Raw genomic sequence first — 24,819 nt, 5'->3', positions numbered from 1 at the left:
TCCCCTGTGGTATGTGTGTGGCAGGTGCCATTTTGTCCACATAAGGATCCACATGTGGGAAACTTAACTATTAGCATATATGATAAAATATGTCGCATAATTCTGATCACCACCCTTGCCTTGGCTAGTACAGTGGTACCTCGGGTTAAGTACTTAATTCGTTCCGGAGGTCCGTTCTTAACCTGAAACTGTTCTTAACCTGAAGCACCACTTTAGCTAATGGGGCCTGCTGCTGCTGCTGTTGCTGCTGCGCTGCCAGAGCCCAATTTCTGTTCTCATCCTGAAGCAAAGTTCTTAACCCGAGGTACTATTTCTGGGTTAGTGGAGTCTGTAACCTGAAGCGTATGTGACCTGAAGTGTATGTAACCCGAGGGACCACTGTATTCCATTGCCCTCTGGTGAGGGTGACATCCTGGAATTTATTTTTGATTATTACATTTATACCACCTTTCCTGATACATGGATAATCTTCTTGTGAGGCCAGCAGGTGGAAAATGCCTTGAGGACACTGACTGCAGTGCTAAAGATGTTTTGGTTGAAATGGCTGAAAGGGATGTATAGGTGCCAACAGAAGTGGAAGGAAATTTTTTCTAGGGCATATTCTGACATAGAGGCTGGAAAATATACTGACTCAAGGCAGCAGAATCTGTGGCCAGTGCTGATAGCAATCCAATTGTATACATTTATTTATTATTAGATTTATATTCCACTATCCCTCCAAGGAGCTCAATATGGATTCCCCCCTGCCCCCACTCCATTTTATCCTCACAACAATCTTGTGAGGTAGGCTAAGCTAAGAGGCTGTGACTGGTCTAAAGTCACCCAGAAACCTTCATGGCTAATTGGAGATGTAAACTCTGGTATCTCTCAGGTCTTAGTCCAGTCCATTGCACCACACTGAGCCAGAGGTGAGGAAGGGGGTCAAGGACCACCTGTTTCTCACAGCCACACAGAGCTTCAGAGGGCGTAACAGGACAACAGGGGAAATCTACCCCTCTCCACATTTGGAACATCCAATATTAGCAGCAAGACTGACTCAGACAATGGCCAACACTACTCAGTGCAGCTCTGTCCAGCAGCACAGAGCAGAGCAGGTGAGAAGGAGGGTAGTTTGCAGAATAGCCGGGATTGCAATATTTTGGGGAAGAAAGGGAGAGAGCTATGAGAAGCTGGGGCTGGAAATTCTGCCCCTAAGCACCCGCTCACTAGTCTCAGAACCCTTAGCAGAGGCTGTCACTCACAATCCTGGGAGCAAGCATCACTGCTAACTGCTTTTTTGATTTACCTAAGTCTGCAACTGTTGGTTGAATGGCAGATTTTCAATATTCCTGGCCATTCCCTGGACTAAGAACACTTTCACGTTGTTTCTCTTTTCACGCGGGGTTCAGGCATGTATTGGCAAATTTGGCGTGCACCATTACAGTGGGTTGGGAGGTCTTTGTTTTTATTCATTTTATTGCATTTATAATATTTCACCTTTCCTCTAAGGAGCTGAGGGAGGCATGGACATTTTGCCACATACCCCGCTTTATCCTCATAACAACCTTGTGAGGTAGGCTAAGCCGAGAAACAGCGACTGGCCCAAGGCCACTCAGTGAGCTTCATGGCTGAGCAGGGGGGCAGGGATTTGAACACTATTCTCCCAGGTGCCTGTCCAGCACTCTGATTACTATACCACACTGGCCTGTACTTTTTGCCATAAGGAAAGTGATGGGGGGGTGCACTGGAAGTTCATGATAACACTTGCTTTGACAGAACGCCATCTAACCTCTCCAAAAACAAATCAGGATGAATTCCCATAAAATAGCCAATGCTATCTAATTCCCATGCAAACAAAACAGGGTGAATCCTCAAAAAGCATGTCACCTACAACCTCCATCAAGTTCTCACCCTAGTTTAGAGAGAATAGAAGAAGTAGATAAGTTTCCAAGCAGATGAGAACCGTTTAAGTCAGTGTTGACATACCAGAAGTTAAAAAACAATGGGGAATCTTTTTCACCAACAAAAGCATCAGATTCCGAAATATCTTCACTGCTTTCCCAACATGTGCAAAAGCTGCTTTAAACAGATATTACCTCAGTAACCCTTCTGAACAGCCCTGTAAAACAGGCCAATGACCACAAACTCCATATGGGAAGGGGACTGAGTCTAAGGCCACTGACACATCCTTAGCTCTGGATCTCAACCTAATTAACCCCAACCCACTCCTAACTCTTTTGGTTAGCAGAGGCAAAAGAACGTTGCTGGTTTAAAACTGAAGCAATTTAGGAAAGACAGTTTCTGCAGTTCCTATCCCAATGTACTGTTAGCAACCCACTGACATTTGGCAGTTCCTTGTTATTGCCACAAGTCCTATCCCTGGTTGTTTGCTCAACCCGCTTAAGACATACTTCTTTCAATCTGCTTTTTATTAACTGTTGTTATATTGACAAACTTTTACTGCGCATATTAAGTCAGGGGCAAGGGAACCTGCAGCCCTCCAGATGTTGATGGATTCCAACTCCCATCAGCAATAGTCAGCCTGGGCAATGGTCAGGAAGGTGGAACCTAATGTTGGCACCATCTGCACCATAAATTTAAAGCAGTATCATATCATGGCTCCCCACCCCCACCCCCCAAAAAACCCCTCCTGGGAACCAGGGTTGGGTTAAGGTGCTAAAAGTGCTCACAAAGCTACAATCCCCAGAATTCCCTGGGAGGAAGAACTGACTGTTAAACCACCCTTGGACCAAAGGCTCTCCAGGGTTTCAGCCAGAGTGCTTTTCTAGAATTACCTGGAGATGCCAAGGAATGGACCTAGAACCTTCTGCATGCAAAGCATGCACTCTGTCACTGAGCTAAACGCCATTCCTGAATCCTGAGGCAGAGAATCATCTTGCATGTAACAATAAGATGGATAAGCAAGTAGGCCTGTCATATCTGTTGGTTAAACCTACCTTGCAAATGGGAATTTGGTAACATGCGGAATGATCTTAAGGGACTGGGGCAATATTGGATTGGACAGCACCCAAAAGCAAAACAGTCACATTCTGCCTGATTTGGGGGCGGGGGAAGGCTGGCTGATCAGACTTTCTGCTAACATTGCATGTTGCTGTCTGCAAACAATGTCCCATGCAAACACACTGACAGCGCATGAATGCACCCAGGGCTGTTTCGATCTTTCCAAATCTGGTTGATTGTTTCAGGGCTACATTCCTTTTCTGCTGAATGCCATAGAGATTTCTATGCTGTTAAACGTGACGTGGGCGATTCATTTCTTTTCTCTCCTAACCACCCCCCCCCCCACACACACACATGGGCACACAATCCCAATTCCTTGCACTGGACTGGAGACTGGCTATAAAGTCCCCCTGAGATTTGGAAGCTGACAGCAGGAATGGGGAACTTCAGCCCCTAGATTCAAATGCAGCCCTCCATTGGAAGACACAAGAGCTTCCCACACTGGAGGAATGGCAGATGAAACTGATGGACTATATGGAACTGGCGGAAATGACTGGTAGAATCCGTGACCAGGGAGAAGAGTCGGTGGAGGAAGATTGGAAGAAATTCAAAGACTATCTGCAGAAACATTGCAAAATTAAAGAATGTTAGAGTGATGTTGGATTAAAAATAAGTGGCTTCCAGCTGTTTAGGATTTAAAATTATGGATAGATTAAGATTAAGGATTAGGATTTAAAAAGTTTAAGGAAATGGAAATTTGGTTTTCGAAAGGTAAAATTTTAATGTTATATTATATTAAGAGTTAAGATTGGGATTAAAAAAAGAGGGAAAGAAATTGCTGGACAAACAATTTGAACTGGAATACAAAAGAGGGAGGTACGAGGAGGTCCAGAAAATAAGTAATTTTAAAAATGGAGACGAAAAGGTGATATTGTTTTTAATTGTTCTACTTTCTTTTTTGTCTTTTGTTCTCTTGTTTTTTTGTTTTTTTTCTTTTAGATTATGTATTCTATATTTTGAATTGTGTATTTCTTTTTTATGTTTTATGTTTAATCTTTTATTGAAACTTTAATAAATATCATTTAAAAAACAAACAAACAAATGCAGCCCTCCATTCCTCTCTACCTAGCCCTCAGGACTCTTTCCAGGTCGTGCCCTCACTGCTCTATGCTGCACCCTCCTTGAGTGGGTTTACCTGGCTGGGTTATGTGCCTTGACTGTGATAATGCCTCTTGTGTGCCTGGAAGGAGGTGTATGAGAGAAGTATGGCTACTTTACAAATGTGCCCTCTGTTGCCTTGCACACTTCTGCCAGCGTTCCACTCACTTTCATCTCTGGCCCTGCCCACCAGTGGCAGACAGACCACCCCACAGCTGAAAATGTTTTCCCACCCCTAATTTAGAGGCTGTTTTTAATGGGTGGGGGGCAGAAATTGTGTCCTGTGTGTGTGTGTCTGCCCTCTGGGCAAATCTCATTTGACCCCAGCCACAGTCAGGAAAATGGAAATGTAAGACAAGAGGGGTGGGACTTCAATTCCAAAACTGGGAAGGGGAAGGGGGCTTCTGTCCATGGCCACTTTGGGCAGGTGGCAGGACCTCAGCACCCTGGCAAGGTCTGGTCTGGCTGATCTGGTGGATCATAAATAGAAGAGCTGGCCAGCTCATATAACAAGGCAGGGATAGGGAACCTCAGGGCCTCTCTGTCTGACCCTTAGAATTCTCTCCAGAGCACACATTTTGCCTGGCTGGAATATGTCTTGAACATTGATAGTGCCTCCTGCTTGCTTGCTTGCTTGCTTGCTTGGATAGAAGATAGAGAGGGCTGTGTGTAGAAACCAGGGTACTGTACAAGGTACAGTTTACATTCATTGCTCCACCTACTTTTACCCCTGGCATGTAACCCACAGGAGGTAGCCCAGAAGGAAATGTGGCCCCTAGACTGAGCAAGGTTCCTCACCCCTGTAACAGGGGTTCTCCAGAGGGCCCTTTAACAAGCATCCCCTGAATCCAGCTCCACCCCCCTGATGCTGGTGGTTCGAAACCCACAGGACCTGAGACTGGTCGCCAGAATACTCAATCAGGACCATCACAGATGCCTACACTTGAGCTTGGCTCATCCGAGGAACTGAGTCTCACCCAACAGCACAGTAAGCATGCCAGGCAGAGCTCTCAAAAGGGCAAAGAAGCAACCATATTCCAGGCAATGGGGCTGGCCCTTTAGGAACCAGAACATTCAAGCCCTTGGGAGACTGTGGAAGAGATGAACAAGGTCTCAGTTCACCATCATGACCCTTTGTTGAAGCAAGTTGCCTGCTTGGAGCTATCCATGGTGCTGCAACCACTGACCTGCCTTGACCCTATGTCTGGTCAGGATGGTTATAAAGTAGATAATCTGGCAGATGTTGGACACCTGTATGTCCAGGTGCGGGCAGAAGGCTCTTATTTGTTTTTCACTGGAACCCTGAAATCCACCAACTAGAACCAGGTGCAAAATGGTGGCTTCAGGCACAGAGCTGATTCTCTGCTAGACTCCATGTCTCATAATCTGGGTTAATCAGGACATGCACGCATCTGAGTTCCCACAGACCAGAACTTCCAAGAGTCTGAGAGAAAAGGAAGCCCAGGTGGCACAGCAGAATGTTTGTAATCTCACCGTGGATCTTGTACTTCTTAGGGACTAGCTGCTGAAATTCAAATGACATTCATCAACATTTACTGTTTGGAAAGCAGTAATGGGATGGCAGTGGAACGGTTCCTTGTGCAGTTTAACTAAATACTTTAATCCCCCTCAATAATAATAATAACAATAATATCCCAAGCAGTAATTAACCTGCAAAAGATTTACCTGCCCCTGGTAAATACCACAAGCTGAAGTTCCTCTCACCACCAAGAGAATAAATACACATTGGCAGTTCTACTGGGACCTTGCTTTATGCCCATTTTTTTTTATTTCCACAAAGGAGGATGTGCTTGTATTTCTTTGTATTGTATTGTATTTCTGTCAATATCCCTCCTTGAAAACAGGATCTGTCCCTGGTAAACGCCAAGTATTGCAGTTCCTTTGGCTACCAAAGGCACAAATGTGCTTTAGGAGTCTTAACTGGGCATTATTTTATGCCATACAATTCAGGGGTCAGCAAACTTTTTCAACAGGGGGCCAGTCCACCGTCCCTCAGACCTTGTAGTGGGCCGGACTATATTTTTTTTTGGGGGGGTGAACGAATTCCTGTGCCCCACAAATAACCCAGAGATGCATTTTAAATAAAAGCACACATTCTACTCATGTAAAAACACGCCGATTCCCGGACCGTCCGTGGGCCGGACTGAGAAGGCAATTGGGCCGGATCCAGCCACCGGGCCTTAGTTTGCCTACCCATGCCCTAGATATACTATCCCCACAGATGAGGCTGTGCTCCACTTATGTAAATTGTTTTTACCTATCTTGATGTTGCTTCTGCTACACTCTCTTTGTACCTCTCTTGAGATAGGTTAGGCCCAAGAGGACTTTTCTGCTTTATCATAAGGAAAAGAAACTGCTATCTGAAGTTTCTGAAGCATCAGGCATTGCTATTTCAAACCATGAAAAACATTTCCCTTTCCCAGGAAAGAGGTGATTTTTCTTTTTTCTTCTTTGCATTTTAACAGCTGCTAGAGGTCTTAAAAAAATTATTTAGTTTTTCAGTTTAAAGTTTTACAATCAATTGTCCAACAACCAACATAAAAACAAGATTCCAAAGAATCTTCTGAACTTCCCTCCTCACCTTTGTGGGTCCTTTTGTTAACTGTTTCCTCCTGCATCCAAATCTTTTACATCTCCATTATATCCAAAATTCAGCATTAAACTGCAAGTGTTATTCCAACCCAACTAATGACTTTAGCAGTTTACAATGGTTTTTAAGATAAATTATGTGTTTTCTAGGAAAGATGTAATTTTCCCCCCAAGCTGGTATTAATATCTGAGCATCACCTGCTACAGGTGTTTGCAGGAGGGTTGTCATTCTGGATAATGTGGTCAGCAGTAAGAAGTCTTGGCTACTTGGGGCACACTTGGGAGATTCCCACCATCCAAATATGCTTTGGACTTAGTGCGAGGGAGTGGGGGAAATTTATCATAAAACGATGCATTTTTATATGTTATTTTCACAAATATATACATTTTAACGAACATTTCACCTCAGTGTATGTATGCATGTTTGTAAACATTAGTCCATCTTGTTCAATACTGTACACTCTGACTGGCAGCAGCTCTCTCAGTTTCTCACATTTTTATCTGTTGCTGTAAGGATAAAACTGGTTCTCCTTGTATATGCCCTAATTAAATTAATAGATATGATGCCAGCAGCCCTGGAAACAGCAGTAATGAAGGTGGGAGAGATTAATTATCTAATAAATAAATACTTCACCTGAAAAATACTGGATTTTATAAGTGTGTGTGTTTTAGATTGTGATTTGCTGCAAGCTGCCTTGTAACACCATATATAAACACTTTAAATAAATCAAAACAAACGATTTTTTTTTTTGAAAAAAGCCAGCTCCATTTTCTCCAAAACAACAGGGTATAAATCAGGGGTGGGAAGTCTCAAGCCCAGGGGCAAAAAGTAGGGGGGGGCGGGGAAACCAAGTCTACCTGGCCCTCAGGACTCTCCCACCTTCATGTAATACCCTTCCTGGGTGTTTGTGTCTGCCTTGAACTCTGATCCTGGCTCTTCCTTGCCTGGGTGAAGGATGGTGTGTGTGTGTGTGTGTGTGTGTGTGTGTGTGTGTGTGTAGAAACATTAAATGTGCTGGCAGTGAAGTTTAATGGATGGGCAGGAAGACCCTTTGCCCACTAGGTCAGCAGTTCGCTAGGCAAAGCACCTGCCCCCCCCCCCACTATTAAATTTGCCTGCAGCAAATGGAAGGAGCTGTAATTGTGGAAGGGTAGAAAGAAGTGGGGTGTCAGTGGGGGAGGGATGAAACATGCTGCCAAGGGCGGCTGTGTGTGGAAGGAATGGCAGGAGGGTGTCTGGAGGGATGTCAGGAGCTTGGGGGGGGGGGTTGCCCAGGCCAGAAGGAGCTGTGTGGGTTTGGGGTGAGGTGGGAAGGTGGGAAGTTGGCAAGAGAGGTGGGTGGGGTTGAGAGAGAGGGCAAAGAGCCCTGTGTGTCTCTGTGTATTTAATGGAAGAATGGAGAACTTTAGACATATCACATAATAAAACAAAATAAAGTAATTTGAAACAAAATAAAATAATTTGAAATTCAAAAATCTGGGGAGAAATTCAGAGAACTGCAAAATCACCCCTAATCTCAGCAGTGGTGCAGTCGCCTCCACTCCTCTTGGGGCTGGGCTAAAATTTCAGAAGCTGCCCACCTGGACCATTTAAGAAGCGTTCTCCTCACATCCTCAAGTCATCACTGGTGCCCTGGGGAGGCAGCAGAGCTAAGAGAGATCAACCCGCATTAATCATTATAATTTGCATTTCTAAACTTCAAAGAGCTTCACAAGCTTTGACAGGGAATCCTCTTAAACAGGTGGGAGTTGTGAGGATGAGGTGATGTGGCAAATGAAACAGGAAGAAAAGTACCTTGGCCAAGGCCAAAGAGACAGTCATTGGCGTCATGGAAAGGGAAACATTTTCTAAGGTTTCAAAGAGGCAATCTCTTGCATATAAACTGCATGCAGCTTCAAAGGAGACTATCAGGATCATGTCAACCTTGTTTGGGTTTGCATAAAGGATAGGAAACCTTTCCTCAGCCAAAGGCCCCAATCCTTCTAGTGGTCGTCAGGGCCATAGGCAAGGCCTTCACATTTTACTTTTGTGCACTGTTTTTTCCACAATCCGACATCCCCCCGCCCCCCAACAAAGGGTAACTGAATTCAAGGACACATCCCAGCCAGGCCAAAACACAAGAGGAAGGAGGAAAGCAGGGGTGGTAAAGAGAGCATCAGTGGCATGCTTGAGCCATTTGTAAAAATAATACCGTATTTTTCGCTCTATTAGACGCACTGGACGATTAGACGCACCTCGTTTTTAGGGGAGGAAAACAAGAAATAAGAAAGGAACGCAAAGCATCCTGAGCTCAGGAGGCTTTGTGGGGCTATCCCTGAAGCCAGGAGAGCAAGCGGGATCGGTGCGCACCGATCCCTCTTGCCCTTCTGGCTTCGGCGAAAGCAAGCCTACTGGCTTTCCTCCCGCAAGAGCTGTGTGCTCTTTAAAGAGAGCACGGCTCTTGGGGTCTTTTCTGGGAGGTGGGGGAAGGGACAGAGCCGCGTGCTCCATGCGGCTCTTTAAATGGAGCGCTGAGCAGAGCCTCCCGCCTTCATTCGCTCCATAAGACGCACACACATTTCCCCTTACTTTTTAGGAGGGGAAAAGTACGTCTTATAGAGCGAAAAATACGGTAATAATATTATAATAATAATTTATTATTTATACTCCGCCCATCTGGCTGGGTTTCCCCAGCCACTCTGGGCAGCTTCCAACTGAATACTAAAAACAATACAGTGGTACCTCGGGTTACATACGCTTCAGGTTACATACGCTTCAGGTTACAGACTCTGCTAACCCAGAAATAGGACCTCGGGTTAAGAACTTTGCTTCAGGATGAGAACAGAAATTGTGCTCCGGCAGCGCGGCGGCAGCAGGAGGCCCCATTAGCTAAAGTGGTGCTTCAGGTTAAGAACAGTTTCAGGTTAAGAACAGACCTCCAGAACGAATTAAGTACTTAACCCGAGGTACCACTGTACAGCATCAGACATTAAAAACTTCCCTAAACAGGGCTGCCTTCATTTGTCTTTTAAAAGTAAAATAGTTGTTTATTGCCTTGACATCTGCTGGGAGGGTGTTCCACAGAGTGCGTGCCACTACTGAAAAGGCCCTCTGCCTGGTTCCCTGTAACTTGGCTTCTCGCAGTGAGGGAACCGCCAGAAGGCCCTCGGAGCTGGACCTCAGTGTCTGGGCTGGACGATGGGGGTGGAGACGCTCCTTTAGGTATACAGGGCCGAGGCCATTTAGGGCTTTAAAGGTCAGCACCAACACTTTGAAGCTCAGAGACAGTAGCAATATGTTACAAGGAAGCTAAGAGATCCAGTTTCCCAGTTTTGCCTTGATCAAGCATCGCCACAGGCGCTGATTCCTGTGTTAGCCTCTGTCAACAGCTCCTGCTTATGTGACTGTGACATTTCGATTTCAGTTCCTCCCTCCCTTGAGTCTTGTGGGCCAGTGCATGGGTGGAAGATGCCTCTTCCCCCAACCTCTGCATTGGATGAATAATCTGTCTGGCTACTGTTGGCACAAACACAGAGACCTGATCTGTCACAAGGCAAAGACCTGCTGGAACGGTACCACTTCACAGTGGTTCCCAAATGCTGCCCACCCCCCAACTTGATGAACTTGGTGGATTACTTCATGATTTTTCTACTTGTTGCAGCAATCACAATGTGCTGCGCTAGAAGAAGCTGTAAGGTTTTTAATTGTTTTTCTACAGCTTCCTTTATCATGTTCTGCCATATTACAATTCAACATCTCACAAAATGCAAACGGTAAGAGAATAAAATGTGAAAAGAGAAATAAAAGGAAGCAATAAAAATACAATTGAATCAGTATTTAATGCGGACTTTTAAACTGAAATCATTGTCCCACAACAATGTAAGCAACCTGTGCCCTCCTCCCCAGCTGAAGACAGGGGTGGGAGCTTCCACTCAGGGGCACAGCGGGGGGGGGGCAGGGGGCAGCTGCCCCCATCAAGTAAAACAATAGAAATACTTAACTAACTGACCAATCATGTTCGTTCTGCCCCCCCCAAAAAATCCTAGCTACACCCTTGTTTCCACCCCACCCCCTGCAGTATGCCTCATAGGAAGAAGCAAGAAGTACTGATGAGGATCATAGAAGGTTTTAATTTAATTCCTGACCATTGGTCATGTTGCCTGGTCAGGGCCTTGTAGAGCCAGCAGAGGCCCAGGCCAGGTAGATAATGTGCCCCCCCTTTTTTTATCCTGGGGATAACTGAAGTCTTATAAATAAGTATATATATAATTTTCACAAAAGTTATGCTGACAAATAATTTTATTTCAAGGCTTGAACCGTATCTGCATATAAAGACAAAATGGAAAATATAGATATACAATAGTGCTTTTTAAAAATACATAGGGAAAAGGATTATTTTAAGTATTTACATTTAAAAATGCTTTCCTAGCTTTCTTTTTTGCGAATTCTTGAATCCTTGTGTTCGCCCCAGTGCATCCCCTGCGACTGTGAATATGCTGACTGAGGCGCCCTTTGGAATTGGAGGCCCGGGCCAAGTGGCCCATATGCCCCACCACACACACTGTTCTGGGCCTGTGCCTGGGGCAACTGGGAGTCCAAGTTGGAAGCAAGTTGGAAAAGGCTGTCAGAGAGTGTCCCTGCCATTTCCCTGTGCTTCTGAAGTCACCCTAGAAACTCAGAGAGTCTTTCCATTTCTCCAGGCACACGGGCTCTGTGGCAGAGCACCTGAGAGGCTGGCTGGCCATCTGTCATGGATGCTTTTGTTGAGATTCCTGGATTGCAAGGGGTTGAACTCAGTGGCCCTGGGGGTCCCCTTCAAACTCTACAGCCCAGTCCCCAGCATCTCCACATGCAGCTGGGAATGTTGCCAGTATGAAATCCCGAAGAGTGACCGCTAGATGGATGGAAGGGTGGATGGTATAGGGCAACTTCCTATGTTCCTAAGGATGGAGGAGACTTCTTGATTCTGTGTTCTGGCCAGAGCAAAAGATACACCTTTTACCTAGCTACTGGTGAACGTTTTGGTAGATTCCTGCTCTTTGCCAGCTTATGGAATGCTCCTCCCTGATGCCTCCACCTAGCCTCTTTTTTTTGGCTATCATTTAAGTAACAGGTGATGTGTTTTCTTATGCTCTTAATGCTATCTGAAACCCTTTGTGGGTTTCAGTTGCCGTTTTGATGAAAGGCAGGTTATAAATCTCAGGAACAACCAAGATCAATGAAAGAAAATGCTTCTGCTGCTGAGACATCCTCACTGGTGGCAGCAGAGACAATTTTAAAGTGTAGCAGGGAGCTTCCTGACACATTACAAAGTTATTTCCTTAAATATGTTTCAAAATGCTTTTGCAATGGAAATCAGGTGGTGAAAAATACTGACATAAGTGCAGCTCACTGCAAGGTGTACATATATGCGCATTTTGTGGTGTTTTTTTTTCATTCTCTATGTATGTTTTCTGGGAACTGCAAGGTCAGTCAAGTGGCTTATTGAAGCATAATATCAAGTGTGAATGCACAGATGTGTGTTATATATGACAAAGAGTGTGTGTGTGTGTGGCTGTTCCCATTTTACATTCAACAAGTATACTACAGTGGTGCCTCGCAAGACGAAATTAATCCGTTCCGCGAGTCTCTTCGTCTTGCAGTTTTTTCATCTTGCGAAGCACGGCTATTAGCGGCTTAGCGGCTTTAAGGAAAAGGAAACAAACTCGCAAGAACTCGCAAGACGTTTCGTCTTGCGAAGCAAGCCCATAGGGAAATTCATCTTGCAGAACGACTCAAAAAACGGAAAACTCTTTCGTCTAGCGAGTTTTTCGCCTTGCGAGGCATTCGTCTTGCGGGGCACCACTGTATCTGTATACATGAATTGTTAAGCTGCATACTGAAATACTTCTCCTGTAATGTTCAGTGAGCGTGGGAAATGGTTGCACAGCTCAACTATTATGTACAGACGATGCAAACACTTGTACATCTTGTACCCGTGTACAGTGTAACATGTGAACAAGCCTTAAACGTTATTGCTTTGCATGGCAAAGGAATGCCTTTTGACCTAGGGCAGCCTTCCACAATATGATGCATCTCCAGATTTTATCAGATTCCAACTCCCATCAGTCATGGCATGTCCAAAAGTCAGGGATAATGGGAATAAAAATCATTTGGAGGGCATCAGGTTGGGGAAAGCTGAGTGAAGTTGTATAAGGAGCTGCCTTACGCCAAGTCACGACCATTGGTCCTTCTAGCAACATACTCTTCACCTCTGGCAGGGTCTCAGGTCCTAACTTTGCTACCAGAGACCCTATTTACTCTGGTGAGCCCTTTATTGCTCCAAAAGAAAATCCAGACATGTTCTAAGCTAAACCCTTCTTCTACAAGGCAGCACTGCATTCTGAGGCACTAATGCTTTTGGATACCACTGGCAGGAAACCAAAGGAGGAAAGAGGGTTCTTGTTCCTAAGTCCTGCTTGTGCATCTAGCTGGCCACTGTGAGAACAGGCTGCTGGACTAGATGGGCCTTTGGCCTGATCCAGCAGGGCTCTTCTGATGTTCTTATTAGCTATCCCAGAGAGTACTTCCCAGCCCTTGGCCACTGGCATCCACATACCAGTATGAAGCAGAAGACAGCTCCCCACCCACAATTCTGAACAAATCTAAAATTGAGATAAATTCCTGAAGGCCCATGCTTGATCATTTGGTCCCTCGAGGCTTCAAAATAAGCTGAAATCCACATTGCTCTCCCCTTTTTGTGAAGAACTGCAATCTGCTTATGATCCTATATATAACCTGTCATTTCCTAGGCTTCTGATGAAAAGTAAGATGTTTCTCTACCCATACCGCCTTATGTAAGTGGTCCAGGTCTTCCAAAAGAGGCTCAGGGCAGGTGGAGAATATATCCCTTCAAATATTATACAGCATGTGTGTGGGATATATATATATATAGGGGAGTGGGTGGCGCTGTGGTCTAAACCACTGAGCCTCTTGGGCTTGCCGATCAGAAGGTCGGCAGTTCGAATCTGCATGATGGGGTGAGCTCCCGTTGCTCTGTCCCAGTTTCTGCCAATGTAGCAGTTTAAAAGCACACCAGTGCAAGTAGATAAATAGGTGTCGCTGCAGCGGGAAGGTAAACACGTTTCTGTGTGCTCTGGTTCCCGTCACGGTGTCCCATTGCTCCAGAAGCGGTTTAGTCATGCTGGCCACATGACCCAGAAAGCTGTCTGTGAACAAACGCCGGTTCCCTTGGCCTGAAAAACGAGATGAGCGCTGCACCCCATAGTCGAATTAGACTGTCTTCCTTATCTTGGATTGCTTTAAAAGTTTGAGAAGCCACAATGCTGGTACATTGAATTCGTTATTGCACAAAATGCTTGAAATGCATTTTATTTCCATCTTGCATTACACATTGAGAAAAGCAGCTCCCAAGATCCAATGTTCCTCTTTGGCTGCCCAAACCCTCCGCCCTTTCACATGTTTTTATCTCTATTAAATAGTGATCACCAGTGGTAGGCAGAATCAGAGCCCATGGCAGGTGGGAAGTTTGCAGCCATGCTTCTCCCTGCTGATTTCTAGGAAGCCAACACTGGGACTGAAGAGGAGGAAAAGATAAACACCTCCGGGCCTGGGTGTAAGGAAGAGGGCAGGCAGGTTGGGGCTGACTGAGAAGAGGCAGGATTTATGGGGGCACTTGTGGGACTCCAGTTCCTATCAGCCAGGATAGCGAATGGTCAGGGACAATAAGAGCTGTAGGCCAGAAACACCTGGAGGGCTGCAGGTTGGGAAAAGCTGGTATTGTATCAGTCAAGGACTAGGAACAACCAGGCACTCACTGGATAACCACAGGCCAGTCAGTCTCTCTCTGCCTCCAAGGTTGGAGGCAGGATTCTCCCTGCCGGAAACTGCAGGTGGGAAGAGTGCTGCTTTGCTCATGCCCAGCTTGCAGGCTTCCCAGAGGAATTTGGTCAGTCATGGTGAGAATGGGATGCTGAACTATACAGTGGTACCTCGGGTTAAGAACTTGATTTGTTCCAGAGGTCTGTTCTTAACCTGAAACTGTTCTTAACCTGAGACACCACTTTAGCTAATGGGGCCTCCTGCTGCCACCGCGCCACCAGAGCACGATTTCTGTTCTCATCCTAGGGTAAAATTCTTAACCTGAGGTACTATTTCTGAGTTAGTGGAATCTGTAACCTGAAGCGTCTGTAACCTGAAGCGTCTGTAACCTGAGGTACCACTGTATGGCCCTTCAGCCTGATCCAGAAGGCTCTTTTTATGTTTTCTGGCTAACCTACCTCAAAGGCTAGGATAAAAAGGAATGGGGCAGCCCACGTCTGTTGTCCTGGAGGAAAGGTGCAATAAATATTGTTGTGTGTGTGTGTGTGTATTCTATTGTATTTATTCATCACTTTTTCACTGAAGAGTCTCAAAGCAACTTAAAAAATAAGATAAGATAGGTAACATAGGAAACAGTCAAAATCTAATTTTGAAGAAAAATCTAAAAATGGTCACCCATAAATATGTAAATGGAAAATCCTGCTCACGCCATTGAAAAGAAAAGCAAGTCAAGAGGCTGCAAACATAACTAACTACCTTCCAAATTAAGAGCCAAATGAAAATATTCTTTGTGTGGTGCCCACCAATAGACAAAGATGCCAGGCATGCTTCTCTGGGGAGAGTATTATACAAACAGGGAGCCACCACTGAAAAGGCCCCACCTTGTGTCACCAACTTCTGCCCCTACTCAGAGACAGCATCCAGAGAAGGGCCTCAACTATTGAACAGGGTGTCCTCATTGCTTCATGTGGGGTTTTTAATTTTCACTTGGGAGCAGTTGACACTGCTGCAGCCTTGCCGGTGCTAAGGACATATGGAGGCTATTTTTGGAACTGACTCACTGGCTCAGAATCCATCTGCAAAGGTTCCTTGGCAACGTAACCTTGGGTGCAGTAGTAATCCAGGCACACCTGGTGCTTATGTAGCATCACTGAAACTAAGCAGGTATGCACCTGGTCAGCCCCTGGAAAGGCAAACCACTTCCAAGGCCCACATAAGAATAGGATTCAAATTTAATAAATATACCTCTTCCTTTCTCCGCCACACTTAAACCAATAACTTCTCAAGACAAGATTTGCAATTATTTGCCCAGCAGTCTCCATGAACATAAGCTGAGCCTGTATGGGGAAGAGGGGGAATCAGTAGCTTGCGGACATGAGTCAGTATCAAAGCACCTGCTGGGTTCCTTGAATTCAAGGGCAAATGGCTTAGCCACAGCCTGTTACTAATTCCCTTTCCCCTCTTTTACACGTACATTTAGAAGGCAATAGAACACAGGCAAGGCAACTGGGTATGGGATGCAAGGCACAGGAAGAGTCTGCAGGATCAGACTAAGGGTCTATCTGAGCCTTCACCAACCTGATGCCCTCCAGATGTTTTGGACTGCAACTCCTATCAGCCAATGGGAATTGTCACCTAAAATATCTGGTGGGCACCAGGTCAGCAAAGTCTGGTCCATCTATTCCATCATCCTATTACCATCAATCGCCAACCAGCTGTCTCTGAGAAAGCCCACAAGCAGAACAGGAAGGGCACAGCTCTTGCTTGCTCTTCCCCTCCAGCAGCTGGCACTTGGAGATAGACTGCGTCCAAATCTGGAGGCTTGGCTTTGCCATTTAAGAACCATCAGCACTTGATAGACACATTCTATGTAAAGTTGCCTAATCTCCTTGTAAATACACCTAAGCTAGGGTCTGCCCCCACATCTAGTGATAGCAAGCTCACAAAGTTGTTGCCCTATACCAGGAGGTCTCAGGGCGGTTCACAGAATAAAATCAAAATATAAAACCACAAAATGCATAATCAAAATAAAAACAACAACCCAATAACCTCCCCCCACCAAAAAACTCCACATTTTAAAAGGGCATAGGATGTAAATCAAATCAACCAAAGGCCTGGTTAAAAAGGAATGTTTTTGCCTGGCGCCTAAAGGTGTATAATGAAGGTTCTAGGTAAACTTCCCTGGGGAGAACATTCCACAGAAGGGGAGCCACCGCAGAGGAGCCCCGTTCTCATGTTGCCGCCCTCTGGATCTCTTGTGGAAGAGGCACACAAAGAAGGGCCTCAGAGGATGATCTTAGGTGGTAGTAGTAGTAGTAGTAGTAGTAATAATAATAATAATAATAATTTATTTATATTTATACCCCACCCACCCAGCTGGGTTTCCCCAGCCACTCTGGGCGGCTCCCAACAGATTAAAAACAGAATAAAACATCAAACATTAAAAACTTCCCTAAATAAGGCTGCCTTCAGATGTCTTCTAAAAGTCATAGTTGTTTATTTCATTGACATCTGATGGGAAGGCGTTCCACAGGGTGGGCGCCACCACCGAGAAGGCCCTCTGCCTGGTTCCCTGTAACCTCACTTCTCGCAGTGAGGGAACCACCAGAAGGCCCTCAGTGCTGGACCTAAGTGTCCGGCTGAACGATGGGGATGGAGACGCTCCTTCAAGTATACTGGGCCGAGGCCATTTAAGGCTTTAAAGGTCAGCACCAACACATTGAGTTGTGCTCGGAAACCCACTGGGAGCCAATGTAGGTCTTTCAGGACCGGTGTTATATGGTCTTGGCGGCCACTCCCAGTCACCAGTCTAGCTGCCGCATTCTGGATTAGTTGTAGTTTCCGGGTCACCTTCAAAGGTAGCCCCATGTTGAGTGCACTGCAGTAGTCCAAGCAGGAGATAACCAGGGCATGCACCACTCTGGCAAGACAGTCCACGGGCAGGTAGGGTCTCAGCCTGTGTACCAGATGGAGCTGGTAGACAGCCGCCCTGGACACAAAACTGACCCATCCCCCAACACCACTTTCTGGCCACGGCCCAGGAGGAAGGAGCGGAGCCACTGTATGACAGTGCTCCCAGCCCCTCAAGACAGTCCAGAAGGATGTTATGGTCAATGGTATCAAAGGCTGCTGAGAGATCCAGCAGAACTAGGAAACAGCTCTCACCTTTGTCCCTAGCCCGCCAGAGATCATCAACCAGAGCGACCAAGGCAGTTTCAGTCCCATGATGAGACCTGAATCCTGACTGGAAGAGATCCAAATGGTCCGCATCCTCCAGGTGTGCCTGGAGTTGTTCAGCAACCACCCGCTCAATCACCTTGCCCAAGAATGGAAGATTTGAGACTGGGCGATAGTTGGCCATATTGGCCGGGTCTAAAGATGGTTTTTTAAGAAGTGGTTTGATCTCCTCTTTCAGCGGATCTGGGAAGGCTCCCTCACAGAGGGAAGCATTCGCCACCTCACAGAGCCCATCACCCAGCCCTTCCTGGCTTGCTTTTATTAGCCAGGATGGGCAAGGATCAAGTAGACAGGTGGTTGGTTTCACTTGTCCAAGCAGCCTGTCCACATCCTCGGAGAGAGAGGTGGTCCTTGAAGTATTGTCGTCCTGAGCCGTTTAAGGCTTTATAGGTCAAAACCAGCTGGCCCAAGGTCACATCAAGGGTCTTCATGGCCAAATGGGGATTTCAACCCTGGTCTCCCAGGTCCCTAATCTGACCTTCCAACCACCACACCACCTTGGCTCCCTGGGATTTGTGCAGCTGGAATGTATCTTGGGAGCTGTCAAAAGTACCACGCAAATAGCTCTCCATTGGTCTGCAGAACCTTCTGCTCCCCAGCACAGGGTGAGACAGTCAAGGTCCAAGGCTTTCTTTTCAGTGGGAAGGGGAGATGCAGGACCTTCCCTCAGCCCCATATGAACTAATAGGTATTGGAAGCATTTCACTTGGGGATAGGGAGATATTTTCAACCTGAGGGCCACATTCTCTCTTGGGCAAACTTCCAGAGGCCACATGGCAGCAGTGAGCAGAGCCCTAGCCAAAACATGGGTGGAACAATGGGAAATGACCCTTTCTTGTGTACAGTTAAGCCACATCCAGCCATGCACATGTATTTTATTATGTCAAGCATTACTAATGAAAAGATATGATACTGTTATCAATATCATTATCATAACAAAATCAGAGAATGGCAGAACATTTTTTTAAAACACACACACAGAGAGAGAGAGAAATTATACAGTTCTCCAGCTGCTTCAGTTTCCTACAACCCATTGAGCAAGTCCTTGTAGCCTAAAACACAAACACATTTCTCTGGTCCTGGAATCCACCTGAGGAAGCATTTCTAATGTGTTGCTACAGAATTGGGCAATTTGAACTAGAGCTGACTTCTGGCAAAACAAGATTTTGGTTGCAACCCTTCACCCATTGACCGGGAAGCATCAAGTCCCTATGAACTCAGCACCGCTTGCTTCTGAGTAGGCACATTCAGGATTTTGCCAGAGGCAGATTTAGGGCAGTGCAACCGGTTCCCCCACACTGGGCACTGAGTGAATTGAGCAGAACAGGTGAGAAGCAGAAGGTGCCGAATTTTGGCCTCACAAAAGGTGCATTGGTCCATGTCGCTCAGGATTGCCTACAATCTCTGGCAGCAGCTTTCTAGGGATTTAGGAGAGAAGTATTCCCAGTCCTACCTGCAAAGGCTGGACCTGGGACCTTCTACATGCCAAGCAGAAGTCCTACCCCTGAGCTCCAGCCCTTCCCCAACAAGGAAAGTTAGGATTGCTCAATTACTGCAGGAAAAGCCATGCATTTTTATAAGAACAGAGCCCTGCTGGATCAGTTCAAGGGTCCACCATTACTCTGTTCACACAGAAGCCAACTCATGCAAGCAAGACATGAGTGCAACAGCAACTCTCCCTACCTGTGACTCCCAGAAACTGGTATCAGAGGCACACTGCCTCCGACAGTGGGGGGTAAAATGTCACCATCATGATGACTAATGCACTTGTCCCCGGTTACATGTCTCAGAAGAGGTGTTCCCTGCTGTATGACACACACACACAATTTGGGCAGCAGGCAGAAAGAAGCATCCTATTTCTGCAAAGTAAAATGCAGCTGAATACTACCCAGAGCAGACCCATTGCAATTAATGGACCTAACTTAGTCATGTTCATTAATGTCAGTGGGTGTACTCTGAGTGAAGCTTAGTCGACTATCACCCATTGGGAATTGCCTTATAAAGAGCTAGATCCATGGACCACCTAGCTCAGTACCGTCTACACAGACAGGCAGCAGCTGTCCAGGGTTTCAGGTGAGGGTCTCCCCCAGTTCTTTCTGGAGGTGTCAGAGACTGAACCTGGAACCTTTCAAATGCAAAGCAGATGCACTCAGCTATGGCCACTCCCCTTAAAAATGTTGAATACCACCTATTACACGATCACTGTTTTGATTAGTCAGGGCCAACTTTCAAGTCACTAAAACTGTTTTTAAGAGGTTGATCTAGCTGATTAAGATTGACTAGGATGCTGGAGCTCGTGGGTTTGTTAAATGTTTTAGTTTATTTAATGTTCAGGCCATCCTTATGTCTCAAGTTAACAATTCATTTAAAAACACCCCACAATATTTGCACTTGTGTTTATGAGTTGTACCTACCCCAGGCCATGGAATGCAACAGAACAGGGAGAACTGCTTTAGTGCAACCTTTATACTAACCTGGTATCCTACAGATGTTTTGGGAGGGAGCTCCAATGGTGGCTGGGGCAGATGGGAACAGCTCTCCAAAACATCTGGAGACCACCAGGCATTAGAAGTAGCCAGAATATGCTGCAAATGGTGCAAATCCTCAAAATATAGACAAGGACAAAGGCCAACATCAAGCAAACACCATCAATATATTACCCACAAAGAAGACATTTCTCTCCATGCCTCTTTTAACCACTTCTCATTTTACTCTCCTTCTTTGCTTTCAGCTGCTACAACTTCTGCTTGTCTGTGCCATTTTGAGCATCCTTAAAAAATCATTCCACAAAATGATCTATTATCTGAGGAACTAGTCCAAAAAAACCAGAAAGCAACTGCCTCCCATAATAGGGGACCAACATTTCTCCCTAAGCTTAGGACAAGGAGGAGCATGTGGAGGAGAAAGAGAGATTATACCCCCTCCCAAAAAAGTACTGACAACCAATGGTAGAAACAATAGTAAGAAACACATTGTAGTACATATTAATATGAGGTGACAACAATTTATTCCCTAGTCTCTACAACAATTAATAAATATTAATAACAGAGGACAGTGGTCTATCCCAAGCCTATTAGTAGAAAGATACATTGAACCCAAATTGTTGAAGTACAGTAATAATGACAAATAAGTAATAATAATAGCATTAATACAAATACTACGAGTATTAATATTGGAGGCATTAATAATATGGTGCCAACTGTGATGGCATCACAAATGTTAAATCTTGATTCATTAATCGGGTGCAATACCCTCCCTCTTTCTGAATGTTAGTCCACACATAGGAATGTCTTTCAGTGAAGGTCTTGGGGCCTTTGGGAACAAATCAAGCCATCTCCCCTCCTTTTGGTGCCTCTATCCTGCCCTAGCCTTGAGGCTCAGGACAAGTAACAGCACAATCTCTAAACGAGCATCCACAGAGCAGTCACAGGCAACACAACATAGGCAGAACCCTGCTGGATCAGGCCGAAGGCCTTCCTAACCCAGCATCCTGCTTCCCCAAGAGGACAGGAGAGCAGGAGACCTCTGCTGCTGTTGTCTGGTAGTCAGAGGCCCCCTGCCTGCCTCGGACAGTGGAGGTAAGACACAGCCACCACAGTGAGTAGCCACTGAGCGAACAGCTGCAGCTCAGCAAGCCAACATCTGCTTTACCTGCTCAGGTTCAATCCCTGGCCCCTCCCCTTAAAACTAGGAATGTCCCCTGCCTGAAATCCTGGACAGCTGCTGCCATTCAGTACTGGCATTACAGAGCTAGATTGTCCAATGGCTTGACTCAATATAAGGCATCTTATGAGGCTCCTAGAATAGTTTTATCCCTCCATGCCCTGTCCCCTCTTTTGAAGCTTCCTGTGGGCCATCACTGCTTCTTCTGGGAGCCAATTCAATGTTTTAACTGTTGAGAATAAGTCATTGTTTCTGTCTGTACTGAATCTCCCAACATTCAGCTTCACGTTGGGTTCTAGCATTATGAGAACATTTTCTCTCCAGCCACTTTCTCCACACCAGCAATAATCTCCTACCCCCACCTCTCACCCTTAGTTAAAAACAAACCCCAGACCTTGCAACCTTCCTACACAGGGGGGCTGCTGGAGCTCCATAATGATTTTCGCTTGCTATTTTACTGCATCGTTTCCAACTCTGCAATACCAGACTATGTGCCATTAGGTGCTTTTGCCGAAGCTGGATAGGTAAGGTTACCTGGGAACCACATCTACATTGGACCCTTGGACTTCAAGATAAAACTGACTTATGAATGGCACTGGCTGTGTTCAAGGACGTACTACTCAGAACAGACCCACGGACATGAATTGGCCTAAGTTAGTCGTGTCCATTCATCCCGACGTGCCTCCTGTGAGTGTAAGTTCTCCGCATACAAAACGCTTTTGTTTTTTTGTTTTTAGCATGCGCATGTGTCACCCACAAACGATCTACGTCCACTCACCTATCCCACTATGGGCCACCAGATCTTCTTTCTCTTCCTCCTCGGAAGGCGACGAGGGCTCGGCGGTGGGGACGCTGCTGGACCAGACGCTGAGGGTCGGTTCTTGGGGAGCCGCGGACGCTGAGCCTGGAGAAGGAGCCGGCGGAACCAGCGAGGACGCCGCGTCTACCGCCGAGGCGGCGTTGCCGGGGCTCGGCGCCTCGGAGCCGGGCCCCTCGGAGCCTGAGGGGCTGCCCCCTTGCGCTCCCGCAGTAGCGGCAGGCTTAGTTGGGGGGACATCGGGGGACGCCAAGGTGGGCTGGATCCCAGTTGCGTTGCCTGCTTCTGCCACCGCCGCCCAGGAACCAAGATCGTTCCCTTCTTCTTCTTCCTCCTCGCCCCCGTTTTGCTGCGGGGTGGTGGGCGAGGGCGCAAAAGGAGGCGGCGGGGGAAGCAGAAGAGGGGATCGGGGAAGAGGAGTAGGAGCCGGCGAAGGTGAGAGCAGAGACGGCGTTTCGGCTCCCGCACCGAAGCGCACCTCTCCCGCAGGCGATGCCGCTGCTGTGGACCCTCCGTCGGAGCCGGACCCGCCGCCGCCTCCTCCTCCTGCGGCTGCTGCCGGCCCGGCAGTGGCGCTCCGCGGCCCCGAGTCAAGGGCCAGCGCGCACGTGAAGCAGAGCGGCAGGAGCAGCAGCAGCCGGGAGAGCCGGCCGAGGTCGCGGCGGCGGCGCGGCGAGGTCCTCATGGTGATTTTGCCGCGCAGGGTCTCCCGCATCCCTCCATCCGCCTGGCCGGCTAGCCATCCACCCGCGCGCCCATTCAGCCGCGCCAGGAGCCGCTCGCCCGCGCGGCGGCGGTGACAACGGGGATCGGGGGATTGGGGGGTCAGCCAGCCATTGACAACCAACAGCCCCCCCGCAGAGACTCTCGCTTCCCAGGAGGCGGCGCCTGCGGCTGCGGGGTGTCTCTTTGCGCTCCTACGCCCGGACTGGCGGTGGCACAGAACCGGCTTGCAGAGAGCAGCTGGGCGGGAGGAGGCACCATGGCATTGTCCCCCCCGCACCTCCTCCTCCTCCTTTCCGTCAAGCAGCCTCACGCCGAGCTCCTTCTACCCTCCCTCCCTTTTTTGTATATATATTTTTTTGTCCCCCACCCCTTTGCTTTTTCTCCCGCGGCCGGATCCGCTCCTTCTCCCTCCTCCTTCTTTCAAATCAGCAACCGCACAAAGTGGAAAGAGAGAGGCGGGGGGGGGGGAGAGAGAGAGAGAGAGAGAGAGAGAGAGAGAGAGAGGGAACAGGCGTGCGCGGGATCCAATGAGAAGCCATCAGGGCCACGTGACCATGGCGACTCTCCGAGTCTTTGTGCATCGCCCAGCCAATCGGGGGAAGCTCGGGTGCGCAAGCTCTCGTCTCTCCACCCTCCGCGCCTCTCTCGCTCTATGTATATTCTCCAACATGCTTATGTAGAGGTGGCGGAGTTGCCTGCATTGTGCGTCCAGAGTGACAAGTAAAGGGGGAACCTGCAGCTGCAGCAGCAAACAAAGGATTAAGCCTCAGAGCTACTTACCTCAAACCCACCTCCATCCTCGCTCATTGTTGCATTAAGCACTTTAAAGGGTGGTCGCGGGGAGGAGAGATTCTGGGGTGAGGAGAAGCGGGAATGCAACCGGCGGCAAGTGTCCTGGCACAAAGCATCCTCAGAGCAGGCCTACTGAAATTAATTTCAACGCGTTTATTTCGGGTAGAGCTCAGCCAGAGAAAACCCGTATGGAGAGCTGTTGCTCTGTCTCAGAATATTTAATAATGTGTTCATTTTATTAGATTACACCTGCACATGGCCTGACCAAATACTCTGAGCAGGACTAAGGTGGGAGACAACCTAAGCATAGCTGTCAACGTTTTCCCTTTTTTAAGGGAAATTCCCTTATTCCGAATAGGATTCCTCGCAAGAAAAGAGAAAAGCTGACAGCTATGAACCTAAGACTTCCGATGTTGTGAATGCAAGCATCCATCCAGCCCATTGTGGAGAAGGCACCCATTTCCCAATCCTCTTGCTTTCTGTAAGCCTTTGGAGCTCAGAATTGCACTGTTAGGGGACAGATAGCCATTCTAATTGTAATTCTGTCTTCTTTAATGAATGTTGAGGTTGAGCAGGTGTAAGCATCTGCGGCAAGGGTCTCTGGTGCAGATTTAGGTATGTGCCAATTACATTCATGAAATCATTTATGCTAGTGTAAGAAGAATTTAGGAGTTTACTGGCCAGTGAACATTGCCAGTGTGCCCAAAAGTATTCAGAGTGCTCCTACCAAACGGACAGCAAATGCAGAACGGTGACTCATTCAGGGACACACAGGGCAGGCTCCTCACAGAATGGGCCAGAGAAAGGAAAGACTAATCATAAGGGTTGTGTTAAGATCCTATTTGATATAAGACGGGGGTCACTAAACGGGGGGGGGGGCATGGGAAGTAGATCCGCTGACCAAGCCACACAATAGTGGCCTTTGTGGCAAGGCAGAGTCACCCTCCTGATATTGGTGACACTGTTGCTTACCTGGCAGGGATGGGGTGGCATAGAGAATGGGGCTGCACACCTGCAATGCCAGGGATGCTGGATTCGTGGGAGCAATCCTTCTAGGGAAGCTGGGCTGTCCTTG

At 47.1% G+C, this 24,819-nt stretch overlaps 1 protein-coding gene across 2 annotated transcripts in view; it reads right to left on the bottom strand.

Moving 5' to 3' along the window:
- Nucleotides 1–23,364, bottom strand: part of MEGF9 (multiple EGF like domains 9) — an 84,056-nt gene extending 60,692 nt beyond the window's left edge. For both annotated transcript variants that reach the window (XR_013981711.1, XM_080990904.1), the window contains exon 1: nt 22,188–23,364. Coding sequence is in view for 1 of the 2 variants with exons in the window: in XM_080990904.1 (XP_080847030.1) it covers nt 22,188–22,941 (754 nt within the window). In the remaining variant the exon portion in view is untranslated. The remainder of the gene's footprint in view (nt 1–22,187) is intronic.
- Between the last annotated feature and the right edge of the window lie 1,455 nt (nt 23,365–24,819).

The sequence above is a fragment of the Podarcis pityusensis genome, assembly GCF_964106645.2.
Source record: "Podarcis pityusensis genome assembly, chromosome: Z".
Taxonomy (NCBI): Eukaryota; Metazoa; Chordata; class Lepidosauria; order Squamata; family Lacertidae; genus Podarcis; species Podarcis pityusensis.
Note: the sequence above shows the minus strand (reverse complement) of the source record. Positions and strands in the feature narration are given on the sequence as shown.